The 18676-nt window shown below is 42.2% G+C and overlaps 1 protein-coding gene across 2 annotated transcripts in view; it reads left to right on the forward strand.

The window, feature by feature from the left end:
* LOC115158579 (coiled-coil domain-containing protein 18) overlaps positions 1 to 18053 on the forward strand; it is a 50739-nt gene extending 32686 nt beyond the window's left edge. For both annotated transcript variants that reach the window (XM_029707706.1, XM_029707705.1), the window contains exons 21-27: positions 2396 to 2516; positions 2714 to 2830; positions 4493 to 4561; positions 16592 to 16729; positions 16984 to 17121; positions 17465 to 17677; positions 17828 to 18053. In XM_029707706.1, coding sequence (XP_029563566.1) covers positions 2396 to 2516; positions 2714 to 2830; positions 4493 to 4561; positions 16592 to 16729; positions 16984 to 17121; positions 17465 to 17677; positions 17828 to 17968 — 937 coding nt within the window. In that variant the 3' untranslated portion in view covers positions 17969 to 18053. The remainder of the gene's footprint in view (positions 1 to 2395; positions 2517 to 2713; positions 2831 to 4492; positions 4562 to 16591; positions 16730 to 16983; positions 17122 to 17464; positions 17678 to 17827) is intronic.
* The last annotated feature ends 623 nt before the right edge of the window (positions 18054 to 18676 follow it).

Here is an 18676-nt window from a genome sequence, read left to right on the forward strand (position 1 = left end):
GGAACTAAAAGCACAAGCATTTCGCTACAGTCGCATTAACATCTGCTAACCATGTGTATGTGACCAATAAAATTTGATTTGAACTTCACAGATCTTCTTTGTAAAGTGTTTAAACACTGTTTCCCATGCATAAACAATTAATGAACATGCACCGGTGGAACGGTTGTTAAGACACTAACAGTTTACAGACGGTAGGCAATTAAAGTCACAGTTATGAAAACTTAGGTCACTAAAGAGGCCTTTCTACTGACTCTGAAAAACATCAAAAGAAATATGCAGAGGGTCCCTGCTCATCTGCGTGAACGTGCCTTAGGCACGCTGCAAGGAGGCATGAGGACTACAGATGTGGCCAGGGCAATAAATTGCATTGTCTGTACTGTGAGACGCCTAAGACAGTGCTACAGGCAGACAGGATGGACAGCTGATCGTCCTCACAGTGGCAGACCACGTGTAACAGCACTTGCACAGGATCGGTACATCCGAACATCACACCTGCGGGACAGGTACAGGATGGCAACAACAACTGCCAGAGTTACACCAGGAACGCACAATTCCTCCATCAGTGCTCAGACTGTCTGCAGTAGGCTGAGAGAGGCTGGACTGAGGGCTTGTATACCTGTTGTAAGGCAGGTCCTCACCAGACATCACCGGCAACAACGTCGCCTATGGGCACAAACCCACCATCGCTTGACCAGACAGGACTGGCAAAAAGTGCTTTTCACTGACGAGTCGTGGTTTTGTCTCACCAGGGGTGATAATCGGATTCGCGTTTATCGTCGAAGGAATAAGCGTTACACCGAGGTCTGTACTCTGTTGCGGGATCAATTTGAAGGTAGAGGGTCCGTCATGGTCTGGGGCGGTGTGTCGCAGCATCATTAGACTGAGCTTGTTGTCATTGCAGGCAATCTCAACGCTGTGCGTTACAGGGAAGACATCCTCCTCCCTCGTGGTACCCTTCCTGCAGGCTCATCCTGACATGACCCTCCAGCATGACAATGCCACCACGCACAGAACGAGCAGTATGGCTGATTTCCTGCAAGACAGGAATGTCAGTGTTCTGCCATGGCCTAGCGAAGAGAGTTCTCAATCCCATCGAGCACGTCTGGGACCTGTTGGATCGGAGGGTGAAGGCTAGGGCCATTCCACCCAGAAATGTCCGGGAACCTGCAGGTGCCTTGGTGGAAGAGTGGGTTAACATCTCACAGCAAGAACTGGCAAATCTGGTGCTGTCCATGACAAGGTGATGCACTGTAGTACTTAATGCAGCTGGTGGCCACACCAAATACTGACTTTTCCATTTATGTTAGTCACATGTCTGTGGAACTTTGTTCATTTTGTCTGTTGTTGAATCTTATGTTAATACAAATGTTAAGTTTACTGAAAAATAAATACAGTTGACCCTGAGAGGATGTTTATTTTTTTGCTGAGTTTATGTACATTCCTCCCAAACTGCATGGCACCATCGTTGCTTGGATGGTTCCAGTGTCTTGAACAGCCGCAGGGGGCATTTGTCTGACTGCGTCTAAAATGGCACCCTATTCTCGATATAGAGTTGTTTGACTAAAGCCCATTGGGCTCTGGTCAAAATTAGTGCACTATTTTTAGGGAATAGATTGCCTTTTGGGATGCTGCCTCTTTCTGTTTTCCTGGTCTTCTCTCTCTGGTTAGTGTCAGCTGAGTGTCTCTGAAGCAGCGCTCATGTTCTAACTCTTAACCCCGTGGCAAAGATGTGATCAGAGTAAATTTAGCATTGTGTTTTTCTCCCACACAGACAGCAGCATCATATGCTAGAAGGCTATCCGCTATGTTTATCATCTCCTGTCCTTGATCAAAACAGTAATCACTGATGTTATTGTACAGTTAGGGTTATCACAAATGTTTAACTTCAGTGAAATTAGAAAAATACCCTAGTCCTTCTGGATTTAGATTTGATGGATATTGGGGTTTTGTGCCGAGCTCTGCTTTGTTGATACACTTTTGGGCCCTTGTGTGTGTGCGCGATAATGTACTTTTTACTTCATACATTTTCCCTGACACCCAAAAGTACTTGTTACATTTTGAGTGCTTTGCAGGACAAGAAAATGGTCCGATTCGCGCACTTATCAAGAGAAACCCCATGTCATCCTTACTGCCTCTGATCTGGTGGATTCACTAAACACAAATGCTTTATTTGTAAATGATGTCTGAGTGTTAGTGCCCCTGGCTATCCGTAAATTAAAAAAAACAAGAAAATTGTCCCGTCTGGTATGCTTCATATTAGGAATTAGAATTGATTTATACTTTTACTTTTGATACCAAATACTTTTACTTGAGTCATTTTCTATTAAGGTATCTTTTACTCAAGTATGACAATTGGTTACTTTTTCCACCACTGTATGTGTGTTTGTTTCCCCAGGGTGATACACTGTCAGTTGGAGGAGACATGTAGAGAGTTGGAGCAAAAGAAACAGGAGATTACAGACAAAGACACAGAAATTAAGGAAAGGCAGGAGGAACTTGAACTAAAATCCCTCCAGGTGCACCAAAGCAACCCACACACACACACACACACACACACACACGCTATATGTACACAAGACTACATAACACAGACAATCATTTTTTCAAATATGTGGTTCACTTTTTTTTTTTATCACTCACAATGGTTGCTCACGTCAACACCATGGTTTTGCCAATTTCTTTAATCCATGTATGTGATTCTCTGTGTGTCAAGCTCAGTAAATTAGAGGCTGCTGTAGAGAGTCGTACACAGAAGATGCAGCAGAAGCTCATCCTCCAACAGGGGACGCTGGAGATTTCCCAGAGAGAGGCCAAGGAGAGAACCAACCAGGTTTACTACATCACATCTCACTTGAGTTAACAGCACTCACTAATCCGTCTGAGTAGAACAGGTTTTCTGTCAATCAGCAAAACATGCAACATGGTTCTGATAGTAGAACATACATCCATTTCAACTATGCTAAACTGTTATTGCAAATGTGTTCTGAACTATTATAACGGAGCCGTATGTGTTCCACAAACTCATTTTTGATGACCTGATATACAGTGCCTTCAGAAAGTATTCACACCACTTTACTTTTTTTTTGTCTTACAAAATTGGGATTAAAATGGATTGAATTCTCTTTTTTGGCAACAATCTACACAAAATACTCTGTCAAAATGGAAGAACATTTTTAACATTTGTAAAAAAAAAAAAAATATATATATATATATAATAAAACATGAATATGTCTTGAAGTATTCAACTTCCTGAGTCAATACATTTGGCAGTGATTACAGCTGTGAGTCTTTCTGGGTAAGTCTTTAAGTGCTTTCCACACCTGGATTGTGCAACATTTGCCCATTTATTATTTTCAAAATTCTTCAAGCTCTGTCAAATTGATTGTTGCTCATTGCTAGACAACCATTTTCAGGTCTTGCCATAGATTTTCAAGCAGAAAAGTAAAAACTGTAACTTGGCCACTCAGGAACATTCACTGTCTTCTTGATTAGCAACTCCAGTGTAGATTTGGCCTTGTTTCAGGTTATTATCCTGCTGAAAGGTGAACTCATCTCCCAGTGTCTGGTGGAAAGCCCAGCACCTAAGTTTTAAGGATGTGTGTATGACCACAAACTTTTTTGGGGAAAGTAGACAGAACCAAGTTTTCCTCCAGGATTGCTCCATTCCATTTATTTTTTATCCAGGAAAAACTCCTCAAGCCTTAACAATTACAAGCAAACCTATATGTTTATTCTGTACAGGCTTCCTTTTCACTTTCCATTCGGTTAGTATTGTGGAGTAGCTACAATGTTGTTGATCCATTTTCAGTTTTCTCCTATCATAGCCATTAAACTGTAACTGTTTTAAAGTTGCCATTGGCCTCGTGAAATCCCTGAGTGGTTTCCTTTCACTCTGGTAACTGATTTCGGAAGGACGCCTGTTTCTTTTTAGTGAGTGGGTGTATTGATACACCATCCAAAGTGTAATTAATAACTTCACTATGCTCAAAGGGATATTCAATGTCTTTTGTTTTTACCCTTCTATGAATAGGTGCTCTTCTTTGTAAGGCATTGGAAAACCTCCCTGGTCTTTGTGGTTGAATCTGTGTTTGAAATTCGCTGCTCGACTGAGGGACCTTACCATTATCTGTATGTGTGGGGTACAAAGATGAGGTAGTCATTAAAAAATATTGTTGAACACTTATTACACACTGTCCATGAAACTTATTAAGCACATTTTTACTCCTGAACTTATTTAGGTTTGCCATAACAAAGGGGTTGAATGCTTTTCATTCTTAATTAATTTGTACATATATTTTGAAAAACAGCCCCATAATGTCAAAGTGAAATTGTTTGTCGCTGGCTTACACACAATCTCAATTTAATCCATTTTAAATTCAGGCTGAAACACAAACAAATGTGGAAAAAGTCAAAGGGTGTGAATACTATCTGAAGGCACTGTACAGGTGCAAATTGTGTAGTCTAGTGGTTCAGATGAGTTTGTGTGTGTCAGGTGGAGTTTCTGAGTGAGAGGCTGGAGTTGATACAGAAACAACTGCAGGGAAAGGAGGACCTGGAGAAGGTAGAGTGAGTCTCCATGCTGGAGGACAGTGGATGTATGGCTAATAATAATACTTGATTAGGGTTAGGTATATCATGCTTTAGGGTTAGGTAAAGCATGCTTTAGGGTTAGGTATATCATGCTTTAGGGTTAGGTATATCATGCTTTAGGGTTAGGTATATCATGCTTTGCGGTTAGGTATATCATGCTTTAGGGTTAGGTATATCATGCTTTAGGGTTAGGTATATCATGCTTTAGGGTTAGGTATATCAAGGTTTCCCTAACTCTGTCTTGGGGCCCCTCGTAGGTGTACATTTTGGATTTTGCCCAACCACTAAACAGCTGACAAAAATAATCAAAGCTTGATCAATAAATCAAATTGATTAATTAAGCCCTTTTCACATCAGCCGATATCACAAAGTGCTATACAGAAACCCAGCCTAAAACCCCAAACAGCAAGCAGTGCAGATGTAGAAGCACGGGGGCAAGGGAAAACTCCCTAGAAAGGCAGAAAACTAGAGAGGAACCAGGCTCTGAGTAGTGGCCAGTACTCTTCTGGCTGTGCCAGGTGGGGATTATAAGAGTACATGGCCAAGATGTTCAAACATTCATAGATGACCAGCAGGGTCAAATAATAATCACAGTGTTTATAGAAGGTGCAACAGGTCAGCAGCTCAGGAGTAGATGTCAGTTGGCTTTTCATAGCCGAGCATTCAGCGTTAAAGACAACAGTTGCAGTAGAGAGAGAGTCGAAAACAGTAGGTCCGGGACAAGGTAGCACGTCCGGTGAACAGGTCAGAGTTCCATAGCCGCAGGCAGAACAGTTGAAAAGAGACCATGTTTGTATGCAGCTTTATTTTTACATTGTTTGCAAACTAATATGTGACACGTATTAATACCAAAATAACATGCAAAACACGCAACAACACCACATACACGACACACATATATATATATATATATATATAGTTGAAGTCGGAACTTTACATACACTTAGGTTGGAGTCATTAAAACTTGTTTTTCAACCACTCCACAAATGTCTTGTTTTGGCAAGTCGGTTAGGACAGCTACTTTGTGCATGACACAAGTAATTCCAACAATTGTTTACAGACATATTATTTCACTTAACTCACTGTATCACAATTCCAGTAGGTCAGAAGTTTACATACACTAAGTTGACTGTGCCTTTAAACAGCTTGGAAAATTCCAGAAAATGATGTCATGGCTTTAGAAGCTTCTGGTAGGCTAATTGACATAATTTGAGTCAATTGGAGGTGTACCTGTAGATGTATTTCAAGGCCGACCTTCAAACTCAGTGCCTCTTTGCTTGACATCATCGGAAAATCAAAAGAAATCAGCCAAGACCTCAATAATAATTGTAGACCTCAACAAGTCTGGTTCATCCTTGGGAGCAATTTCCAAACGCCTGAAGGTACCACATTCATCTGTATAAACAACAGTACGCCAGTATAAACACCATGGGACCACGCAGCCATCGTATCGCTTGGGAAAGAGACGCGTTCTGTCTCCTATAGATGAACGTACTTTGGTGCCAGAAGTGCAAATCAATCCCAGAACAACAGCAAAGGAACTTGTGACGATTCTGGAGGAAACACTTACAAAAGTATCTATATCCTCAGTAAAACGAGTCCTATATCGACATAACCTGAAAGGCCGCTCAAAAAGGAAGAAGCCACTGCTCCAAAACCGCCATGAAGTCAGACTACGGTTTGCAACTGCACATGGGGACAAAGATCATACTTTTTGGAGAAATGTCCTCTGGTCTGATGAAACAAAAATAGAACTGTTTGGCCATAATGACCATTGTTATGTTTGGAGGAAAAAGGGGGATGCTTGCAAACCGAAGAACACCATCCCAACCGTGAAGCACGATGGTGGCAGCATCATGTTGTGGGGGTGCTTTGCTGCAGGAGGGACTGGTGCACTTCACAAAATAGATGACATCATGAGGGAGGAAAATTATGTGGATATATTGAAGCAACATCTCAAGACAGCAGTCAGGAAGTTAAAGCTTGTAGCAAAATGGCTTAAGGACAACAAAGTCAAGGTATTGGAGTGGCCATCACAAAGCCCTGACCTCAATCCCATAGAAAATTTGGGGGCAGAACTGAAAAAGCTTGTGTGAACGTAGAAGCCTACAAACCTGACTCAGTTACACCAGCTCTGTCAGGAGGAATGGGCCAAAATTCACCCAACTTATTGTGGGAAGCTTGTGGAAGGCTACCTGAAACGTTTGACCCAAGTTAAACAATTTAAAGGCAATGCTACCAAATACTAATTGAGTGTATGTAAACTTCTGACCCTCTGGGAATGTGATGAAAGAAATACAAGCTGAAATAAATCACTCTCTCTACTATTATTCTGACATTTCACATTCTTAAAATAAAGTGGGGATCCTACCTGACCTAAAATAGGGAATTTTTACGAGGATTAAATGTCTGGAATTGTGAAAGACTGAGTTCAAATGTATTTGGCTAAGGTGAATGTAAACTTCCGACTTCAACTGTATACACACACACACAGTACCAGTCAAAAGTTTGGACACACCTACTCAAGGGTTTTATTTATAAAATAGTAAAAATAAAGAAAAACCCTTGAATTAGTAGGTGTGTCAACTTTTGACTGGTACTGTGTGTGTGTGTGTGTGTGTGTGCGTGTTATATATCTCAATGTAGGCAGCAGCCTCTCTGAGTTAGTAATTGTTGTTTAACAGTCTGATGGCCTTGAGATAGAAGCTGTTTTCAGTCTCTTGGTCCCAGCTTTGATTCACCTGTACTGACATCAACTTCTGGATGGTAGTGGTGTGAACAGGCAGTGGTTGATTTCCTTGATTATCTTTTTGGCCTTCCTGTGACATCTGGTGCTATAGGTGTCATGAAGGGCAGGTAGTTTGCCCCCGGTGATGCGTTCTGCAAACCGCACCACCCTCTGGAGAGCCTTGCGGTTGAGGATGGTGCAGTTGCTGTACCAGGCAGTGATACAGCCCGACAGGATGCTCTCGATTGTGCATCTGTAAAGGTTTGTCAGGGTTTTCGGTGACAAGCCAAATTTCTTCAGCCTCCTGAGGTTGAAGAGGCGCTGATGCGCGTTCTTCACCAAGCTGTCTGTGTGGGTGGACCATTTCAGTTTGTCCATGATGTGTACGCCGAGGAACTTAAAACTTTCCACCTTCTCCGCTGCTGTCCCTTCGATGTGGATAGGGGGGTGCTTCCTCTACTGTTTTCTGAAGTCCACGATCATCTCCTTTGTTTTGTTGACGTTGAGTGAGGTTGTTTTCCTGACACCACACTCTGAGTGCCCTCACCTCCTCCCTGTAGGCTGTCTCATCGTTGTTGGTTATCAAGCCTTTCAGAAAGTCCAGGACCCAATTGCACAGGGCGGGGTTGAGACCCAGGGCCTCCAGCTTGATGATGAGCTTGGAGGGTACAATGGTGTTGAATGCTGAGCTGTAAAACACAAAGGGCCAGTGGTGTAGTGGCGTGTATACGCAGGTATAAACTGTACACCCACTTTTCAGTGGGTATTGCATATACTCACTTCTTAATCCCTAGTGACGCGTATCAATGTAGTGTAGAGGATATATACGACATATCAATTATGTAGTAGAATAGAGAAATAATGCACAAAGTCGCCTACACATTCACAAAGCCTAGTTTCAGCGGAATGTCATCTGCAAGCAGCAAGAGTGTGCAGCTCAACTGGTTTTGGCATGGAGCAGCTCACAGAAGAATGACATCGGTTGCCGGTAGTGTAGGAAAGATGTTTCAACTTATATCTACCTGTAAATGCTAACTAAGGCAACAATGGGTATGCAAACCAGGTATTGAAAATGTTTAGTTCCGAATTGTTGGTGAGTAGGCTATTTGTGATGCTCAATTGTCATCATGCCCTGTCAGGCCCACCCAATCAGATTGTTGTGGACAATACTTTTTTTTTTCCTGTAACATTTTGAGAGTGAAAATCAGAAAAACCATAGGAAAACAGGATTTTTCACACAGGGTGCCTTTCCTTCACAGGGCGGGCCGATTGGGAACCTTTGGGCAAAATTTGAGTATACCCACTTCTCCAGGCATTACTGCATAGGGCCGATGGAAACACAGCAGTCACACACAGCATCATGTTAAAGGATGATTAAGTACCAATGATAAGAATACAAAAACACAACCATTAAGCCTTTCCCACTTAAAACTAGTACTTCCCATTGCAAAAAAAACATTTCATGTTTAGCACACAAAGTAACTGGTGACATAAAGTTTAAAGTGGAACTGACAGCGTTTTAAATACTTTGCCGATATGAAGCAAACAGACAATCAAAATATCAGTCAAAAATTTACAATTTCCAGTTCATGCTACAAAACCAACATAAGAGTTTTTAAAAGTAGGTTATATTTGACTCAACGTTCCATGACGTACACTAAGGCAGCTCAATGCATGATCAATATAATTCACCAATACATTTCTCGGGAGTCAAAAAAATATTGCTTTCAGGTTGTAAATCACAACTGGCCTGGTTCATTGTTTGCTGCCCCCATTCTGGATGTACTGTTTCAGTTTCAAAGATTCAATATTCTGGACAAAAATTGACAAATGTATCTAATGCCGGAAATGTCAATACAGTCAAACTTGCAAGGGCAATGATCACAAGTCACAACGTGGCTAATAGGGTAGCGTATCTATTTATGTAGAAAGCTAAAAACACAGAGCCAAACAGAGCTAGCTAGCTGCTAAGAGGATGTCATGCCATCCCCTCAGTGTTTTTCGGTCGCTATACACAGCTACAGATGCCGATAGCAAGAACTTGAACAACTGTTATCCAGTGGACATATCTCTTGCATTCACAAATTCACTCTGGCTATCTACGATTTCAGAGCACTCCCGTCTGAGTGTGCCAGTGGGCAGAACAACCGATTAATTGACAAACGGGAAACACCCGCTGAATATGACTGGTGTCAGTAAACGTAAGCAAAAAAAATAATAGTTAGTCAAGAACGCTCTAGATAACATGTAAACAGCCTAACCAGCTCTGCTACGGAGAGTAAAATGGTCAGAGTGAGCTGTTCTCTCATTTGTGTCTGGAAGTAGCTAGCTAGCAAGCTAGCCAACTTTAGCCAGTTAGCTTGGGTGCTTGGTTGGGACAAGCATGCATTGGCAGGCATGCTGCAGAAGGGCGAGGAGGCTACAATACTGCATCATTTATCAGTGCAATTTTGACAGCCCAAAATTTGAGAGGGTTTATCTAATGTTCCTTAGTTAGATTTTAGTTCATCTTGCTCTGGCTAGCATTAATTGTTGAACTTGTTGATGTGCATAACTGAGGGAGAGAGAGCCTACCTTTTCATGGTGTGTTTTTGATTTATATATTTTTTTACCCCGTTTTCTCCCCAATTTTGTAGTATGCAATTGGTAGAAACAGTCTTCTCTCATCGCTGCAACTCCCGTACGGACTCGAGAGAGGCAAAGGTCGAGACACAACCCAACCAAGCCGTACTGCTTCTTGACACAATGCCCACTTAATCCGGAAGCCAGCTGCACCAATATGTCGGGTGGCAGGTAGCCTAGTGGTTAGAGCGTTGGACTTGTAACCGGAAGGTTGCAAGGTTGAATCCCTGAGCTGATAAGGTAAAAATCTCTTGTTCTGCCCCTGAACAAGGCAGTTAACCCACTGTTCCTAGGCCGTCATTGAAAATAAGAATTTGTTCTTAACTGACTTGCCTAATTAAATAAAGGTTAAAAAAAAAAAAAAAACACCATACACCTGGCGACCGTGTCACCATGCACTGCGCCCAGGCCGCCACAGGAGTCACTAGTGCGCGATGGGACAAGGACATCCCTGCCGGCCAAACCCTCCCCTAACCTGGACGACGCTGGGCCAATTGCGCGCCGCCCCATTTGTCTCCCGGTTGCGGCCGGCTGCAACAGAACCTGGACTTGAACCCAGAATCTCTAGTGGCACAGCTAGCACTGAGATGCTGTGCCTTAGACCACTGCACCACTTGGGAGGTAATACTTCTGTTGTGTTTACATATTTGCAGAAATTCATTCAGGTGTATTTTGTGGCTTTTGGCAAATGCATTCTACTGATCGCCCAAGCCTCCCCCATTTCTCCTTCTCCCAAATCCATTCAGCTGATGTTCTGAAAGAGCTGCAAAATCTGGACCCCTACAAATCAGCTGGGCTTGACAATCTGGACCCTTTCTTTCTAAAATTATCTGCCGAAATTATTGCAACCCCTATTACTAGCCTGTTCAACCTCTCTTTCGTGTCGTCTGAGATTCCCATAGATTGGAAAGCAGCTGCTGTCATCCCCCTCTTCAAAGGAGGTGACACTCTTGACCCAAATTGCTACAGACCTATATCCATCCTACCCTGCCTTTCTAAGGTCTTCGAAAGCCAAGTCAACAAACAGATTACCGACTATTTTGAATCCCACCGCACCCTCTCCGCTATGCAATCTGGTTTCAGAGCTGGTCATGGGTGCACCTCAGCCACGCTCAAGGTCCTAAACGACATCGTAACCGCCATCGATAAGAAACATTACTGTGCTGCCGTATTCATTGACCTGGCCAAAGCTTTTGACTCTGTTAATCACCACATCCTCATCGGCAGACTTAGTAGCCTTGGTTTCTCAAACGATTGCGTCGCCTGGTTCACCAACTACTTCTCTGACAGAGTTCAGTGTGTCAAATCGGAGGGCCGACTGTCTGGACCTCTGGCAGTCTCTATGGGGGTACCACAGGGTTCAATTCTTGGGCCAACTCTTTTCTCTGTATACATAAATGATGTCGCTCTTGCTGCTGGTGAATCTCTGATCCACCTCTACGCAGACGACACCATTCTGTATACTTCTGGCCCTTCTTTGGACACTGTGTTAACAACCCTCCAGACGAGCTTCAATGCCATTCAACTCTCCTTCCGTGGTCTCCAACTGCTCCTAAACACAAGTAAAACTAAATGCATGCTCTTCAACCGATCGCTGCCTGCACCTGCCCGCCCATCCAGCATAACTTCTCTGGACGGTTCTAGCTTAGAATTTGTGGACAACTACAAATACCTAGGTGTCTGGTTAGACTGTAAACTCTCCTTCCAGACTCACATCAATCATCTCCAATCCAAAGTGAAATCTAGAATTGGCTTCCTATTTCGCAACAAAGCATCCTTCACTCATGCTGCCAAACATACCCTCGTAAAACTGACCATCCTACCAATCCTCGACTTCGGCGATGTCATTTACAAAATAGCCTCCAATACCCTACTCAACAAGCTGGATGCAGTCTATCACAGTGCCATCCGTTTTGTCACCAAAGCCCCATATACAACCCACCACTGCGACCTGTATGCTCTCGTTGGCTGGCCTTCACTTCATAATCGTCGCCAAACACATTGGCTCCAGGTCATCTACAAGACCCTGCTAGGTAAAGTCCCCCCTTATCTCCGCTCACTGGTCACCATAGCAGCACCCACCTGTAGCACGCGCTCCAGCAGGCATATCTCTCTGGTCACCCCTAAAGCCAACTCCTCCTTTGGTCGTCTCTCCTTCCAGTTCTCAGCTGCCAATGACTGGAACGAACTACAAAAATCTCTAAAACTGGAAACACTTATCTCCCTCACTAGCTTTAAGCACCAGCTGTCAGAGCAGCTCACAGATCTCTGCACCTGTACATAGCCCATCTTTAATTGAGCCCAAACTACTACCTTTTCCCCTACTGTATTTATTTATTTTATTTATTTTGCTCCTTTGCACCATATTATTTATATTTTAACTTTTAACTTTCTTCAAACTACAAATCTACCTTTCCAGTGTTTTTCTTGCCATACTTTATTTACTCTGCCACCATGGCATTTTTTTGCCTTTACCTCCATTATCTCACATCATTTGCTCACATTGTATATAGTCTTGTTTTTTTTTTTCTTGTTTTTTTTCTACTGCATCATTGATTGTATGTTGTTTTACTCCATGTGTAACTCTGTGTTTTTTGTATGTTGTCGAACTGCTTTGCTTTATCTTGGCCAGGTCGCAATTGTAAATGAGAACTTGTTCTCAACTTGCCTACCTGGTTAAATAAAGGTGAAATAAATAAATAAATAAAAAATCTAAAGTCACGCTCTTGCAACTGCCAGTAAACACACAGTCCAGTTCAAAGAGAATGATGGCAGGTCCTTGTGGCAAATGGCTTGTTTGTATAAAGGCCTACTGTAGCTCTGATTGGCTATAGTGCACCGGTCTGCGTAGACTCCAGTCCTGGACAAGACAGATGCTTTTATTCTGTTTTATTTACTGCAGTGTCTATTAATTGTCCAAACGCATGGCCCCTTTCCCACTCTATATTGCTATAGAATTTCCACAAATGCCTTAGTATACGTAATTCCCAAACATTCTAAGAATTTATGAAAACGTGAAAATTACCATATCTAATTGGTTGCTTGTCCCCCAAAAATGTTAGTGTTATATTCTTCCCAGGGGGGTGTATGAACAGATTTTAATAAGATATCATGATGCTAAAAGGCTGTCAGTTTGACATTAAATGCAACAATGTTTCACACTCAAGTTCTTTTTCTCAAAAAGATGGCTAACAGCAAGCATGCTGCAATAAAAAACACAATTCCACTCACCAGATGATGATAATTTGAAACTTAACTAGTTGAAAGTTATTTTTGAAAACAGAGATGCTAACAAATTAGCAACAACATCCTCTTTGATAACACTTGCTGCAGCCGCTGCAAACTAGCCGATAACAAAAGCTAGCTAGCTGGACCCTGGGAAAAGTACTGCTCACTCTTGCGCAGTGACCTATTGGCCTTCAAGAAGGCAGAAGTTTCCATACATTTTTGTAATAACGGTCGCAGCCATTAACCTGTTTAGGATAGGGGGCAGTATTTTCACGGCCGGATAAAAAACGTACCCGATTTAATCTGGTTATTACTCCTGCCCAGAAACTAGAATATGCATATAATTGTTTGATTTGAATAGAAAACACCCTAAAGTTTCTAAAACTGTTTGAATGGTGTCTGTGAGTATAACAGAACTCATATGGCAGGCCAAAACCTGAGAAGATTCCATACAGGAAGTGCCCTCTCTGACCATTTCTTGTCCTTCTATAGCCTCTTTATGGGAAATAGAGGATCTCTGCTGTAACGTGACATTTTCTAAGGCTCCCATAGGCTATCAGAAGGCGCCAGAACGGGGAATGATGACTCTGCAGTCCCTGGGCGAAAAACAGTAGGGGATTTGGAAAGTGGTCGATCTGAGAACAATGACACGGGCGCGCGAGTGCATGTGAAGACACCATTTTCTTCTTTCAGTGTTTGAACGGATACAACGTCTCCCGGTCTGAATATTATCGCTATTTTACGAGAAAAAGCTTCGAAGTACGGTAATGGTATATTTTTAAATTTTTTGTCACGATACGCGCTGGTGCGTCACCCTTCGGATAGTGTCTTGAACGCAAGAACAAAACGCCGCTATTTGGATATAACTATGGATTATTTGGAACCAAAACAACATTGGGTGTTGAAGGCCTGGGAGTGCATTCTGACGAAGAACAGCAAAGGTAATCCAATTTTTCTTATAGTAAATCTGAGTTTGGTGAGTGCCAAACTTGGTGGGTGTCAAAATAGCTAGCTATGATGGCCGGGCTATCTACTCAGATTATTGCAAAATGTGCTTTCACCGAAAAGCTATTTTAAAATCAGACACCGTGATTGCATAAAGGAGTTCTGTATCTAGAATTCTTAAAATAATTATGTTTTTTGTGAACGTTTATCGTGAGTAATTTAGTAAATTCACCGGAAGTTTTCGGTGGGTATGCTAGTTCTGAACGTCACATGCTAATGTAAAAAGCTGTTTTTTGATATAAATATGAACCTGATTGAACAAAACATACATGTATTGTATAACATAATGTCCTAGGAGTGTCATCTGATGAAGATCATCAAAGGTTAGTGCTGCATTTAGCTGTGGTTTTGGTTTTTGTGACATTATATGCTAGCTTGAAAAATGGGTGTCTGATTATTTCTGGCTGGGTACTCTCCTGACATAATCTAATGTTTTGCTTTCGTTATAAAGCCTTTTTGAAATCGGACAATGTGGTTAGATAAAGGAGAGTCTTGTCTTTAAAATGGTTTAAAATAGTCATGTGTTTGAAAAATTGAAGTTTGGGATTTTTGAGGAGTTTGTAATTCGCGCCACGCTCTATCATTCGATATTGGCGAGGCGTTCCGCTAGCGGAACATCTAGATGTAAGAGGTTTTAAGTCAAAATGTGATTGGTTGATTCCACTGTCACTCCAAAATGTTGCCCTAATACAGTTGAATGGCAGATGCGTTTTATCTAGCGCCGAATGGCTTAGCCAATGGCTGACTTAGCTAGCTAGATTTATCTCCCCAAAGACCAGCAAAGAAAAATCGTGATTGGTTATTTTTTTTGCTTCAGTGTTAACCCTTTCCAACAAAAACTGAAGAGATTAAATCAGAACATTATTGAAAATAATAATATAATTATAATATTATTATTCTAATAATTATTTTATAAATCCTTAGCCCTCTGAAGGCGTAGAAGGCCCATTGTTCCCCACTGTGTTTGGGTTAGTAATAATTTGTAGAGTATCTCTATTTTCCCTCAGCATGCATTTTTTCACTGTTCTGAATGTCTAAAAATGTTCTGAAATATGAACACAGAAATACTGGACATTTTGAACTCTTATTATTGTGGTGATTTGACAAAATAACAAGCATGGTCTTGAATTGGACTCGCATTTTTCTGATCTCGGTCTTGACTTGGTCTCTTGCTCCTTGTCCCCCTCCCTGTCTCGGTCTTGACTCTGACTCGATTTCCTCCGGTCTTGTTCTTGAATCGGTCTCGCTTTAGGGGGTCTCGAACACAACACTGCTCTGTAGTCTCATGGGTGTTCTAACCAGATTCCCCGGGGGGAGTCATTTTTTTCAACACTTGGACACTGACATTTATCCCATAATCCAAACCCATCTTTCCCATGTAACATCTTTGTCAACACGTCCACAGTGGGACAGGAGGAGGCTGTTGTCCTTGTGTTGTCCTAGTGGTTCTCAGAGAGAGGGGAGCGTGAGAATGAGTTCCTCAGTTTAACGTAATGATAGGCTTATTATCGAACACTGTAAATTATAACAGCATCTCACACACAAGCTGACCACAATAACACACTCTCACTCACTCTACTGTCTACTTTCATACACCACACACTATAATAGTTTCACCACTAATTCACTGGGCTGCTACATTGGGCCCAGTTATCATCTCATACATCTTCCTTGTATTTTACATGATGAAGTCACCTCAGCTGACCTTTTTATCTATTTTATGTCAACTGTGGCATGGAATGTTCCTTTGTTAGAGGCATAAGAAGTACTCATGCTGATATGTGTGGGGAAAGGAACACTTTTCAGAAGTATAATATGTGGCAATGCTATGGCAGTTTTGCAATTGAATAGCCCCAAAAAGTGAATGAAACAATGGTATACGGTATCTACAGTATAAACCATGTCTATCTTGTCATTACACTACTGTTATCACTCAACAAAAACATGTTTACCAAGGGTTTCAGTTTTGACAGCTTTGTCTCAAGATGTTGCCTCAGCAGTGTCTATTTCTGAGTACTGACATAACATCTACTCTTCTTTTGTCAATATGGGTCTCTCATTTGGCTGTCTTTCTGTAAGTCTTCTGTGTTCAATATGGGTCTCTCATTTGGCTGTCTTTCTGTAAGTCTTCTGTGTTCAATATGGTTCTCTCATTTGACTGTCTTTCTGTACGTCTTCTGTGTTCAATATGGGTCTCTCATTTGACTGTCTTTCTGTAAGTCTTCTGTGTTTAATATGGGTCTCTCATTTGACTGTCTTTCTGTAAGTCTTCTGTGTTCAATATGGGTCTCTCATTTGACTGTCTTTCTGTAAGTCTTCTGTGTTCAATATGGGTCTCTCATTTGACTGTCTTTCTGTACGTCTTCTGTGAACTATGGCTACAGTATTTGTGTGTGTGTGTTTGTGTTTGGCCATCAGGAAGCCTTAGTCCAGGGCCAGCAGCTGTTTCTGTGCAGGGAGAAGCTCCAGAGGACATCTCACAACCAGGAGATGCATAGTCGCTGTGAGATCCTGACAATACAGCTAGAAGAAAGTGTTCAGTTATGCCGTGAAAAGGTTTGACCCAATCACGACACCCTCTTATTGTCTCCCACGTAAGCGCACATGTCTGTGGCGTGATATAATTTAATCAGCGCTTGTGTGCTGTGGTACTTACAGTAAATGCTATGTGATATAATTCCACCTTTTGAGCATGCAAGAGTATCAGTGTTTGTACTAGGTGCTGTAAAACATCTACTAGATGCTGTGGATACTGGAGTGCGGCACATAACGGTGCTAATGCCTGGTCATCTGGGTGATATTGGTGATAGGAGAACCATGCCAGGCATATGGAGGAGGAGCAGGGGAGGATGGAGGAGCAGGCTGCCCAGACTGAGGCCAGACTCCAGGCCACAGTGGCCTCCCTCAGACTGGAGCTAGACACACTGAGATGGCTGCAACAGAATGAGGTAGCTAGAGCCTACTACATTAGGTCATAATAACTGTCTATTTAGTTACATTCACATCACATTTTGTAAGAATGACCCAGGTTCAGTAGAGGGGTTCAAACTTTGACCCTTTTATACTGAGTTTCTCCTAGGAATTATCTGCTAAATTCCCAGGTCTATCCTCCCGTGCGAAGGGATTATTTGGGGGTTATTATACATCTCAGTTTACTAAATCGATCCTCATGCTTTTCTGAATCAGAGGATCCAACACATAGATAAGAGGGACAGTCTTCTAAGTCTCTTGAGTACTGACAATGAGCATGAGTCCCTTCTGTTAAACCAATGGGGGTCTCTTCTCCTCCAGCTGTCAGCTCTACAGGAGAGCCAGGCGGAGGTGCTGAAGGCGTCAGAGTGTGTTGTCTCCACCCTACGCTGCTCCCAGGTTCAGCTGACCTCTGAACTACAGCATTACAGACTGCAGCTGGAGGAGGCCCAGCACAACACCACCGCCCTGCTGGCAGAACTCAACACCAGAGAACAGCTGCTGCAGAGCACCAGCGAGACCCTGCTTATCAAGGTAGAGCTGTGAAGGAATATCCTCTTGTATGACTCCAAATAAACATCAGCTAATGTTTATTTGATCATTAATTATCTTGGAGTTACCATACCCATTGATTGTGGTCAAGTCATTATTATAATTCTCTTTGTTTTGGGTGGGGGGGATCAGGAATCCGAAATGACACGTCTAAGGACCAAGATCTCCAGCTTTGAGAGAAGCAAGGAGCTCCATAAAATAGCTGTTTGCTCTTGTCTGACCTCTATCAGGTCACAACCCTACAGCCCCCTCCCTACTCCCACCACAAAGTAAGAGAGAAGACCGATAAAGAATACCTTTGTCGACAAATATAAATTTTATTTTGAATATGAGATAAAGTCCTCTCGGACAAATGAAATGCTTTTGTTTTTATTGTATTGTAGACGAGTCTAGTAGCATGCACAAATGCTTGGTGGAGTGTAATGTGCTGATTCAGAATGCACTTTTGATTGCGCATATGACTATTTGTATTTTGTTGTTTACTATTACAGTAACATTCAGCAGGTCTAAACACCAATTATAATTATTGACAACATATGCTAAACCACTGTGAAACGTGGCAGTGTTACAGCAGTGTTACGCCCTTATTTGTCTGTTCCAAGTGATCTGTGCCATTAGTATTGCTGCACGGAGAAGAGCTGCTCTCTGCAGGAAATTAAACGGACCAGCATCTGCAGGCGATTTGATCCTAATGCTACATCCAAATCGCTTCCCTTGCTCATCCTAGGAGTGGCTATGTAGGGTTCCTTATGATCCTAGGAGATATGGAGCAAAGCAATCTGTCTGTGTCACAAATGGCACCCTATCCCCTACATAGTGCACTACTTTTGACCAGAGCCCTATGGGACCTGGTCAAAAGTAATGCACTAAATAGGGAATAGGGTTCCATTTGAGAAGCATTTGTTGTCTCTGCCAGGTTTACGTTAAAGGTGAGCCATTTAAAAATCATGTTATTGCACAGAGTGAGTCCATGCAACTTAT

The sequence above is a fragment of the Salmo trutta genome, chromosome 22 (genome assembly GCF_901001165.1).
Source record: "Salmo trutta chromosome 22, fSalTru1.1, whole genome shotgun sequence".
NCBI lineage: Eukaryota > Metazoa > Chordata > Actinopteri > Salmoniformes > Salmonidae > Salmo > Salmo trutta.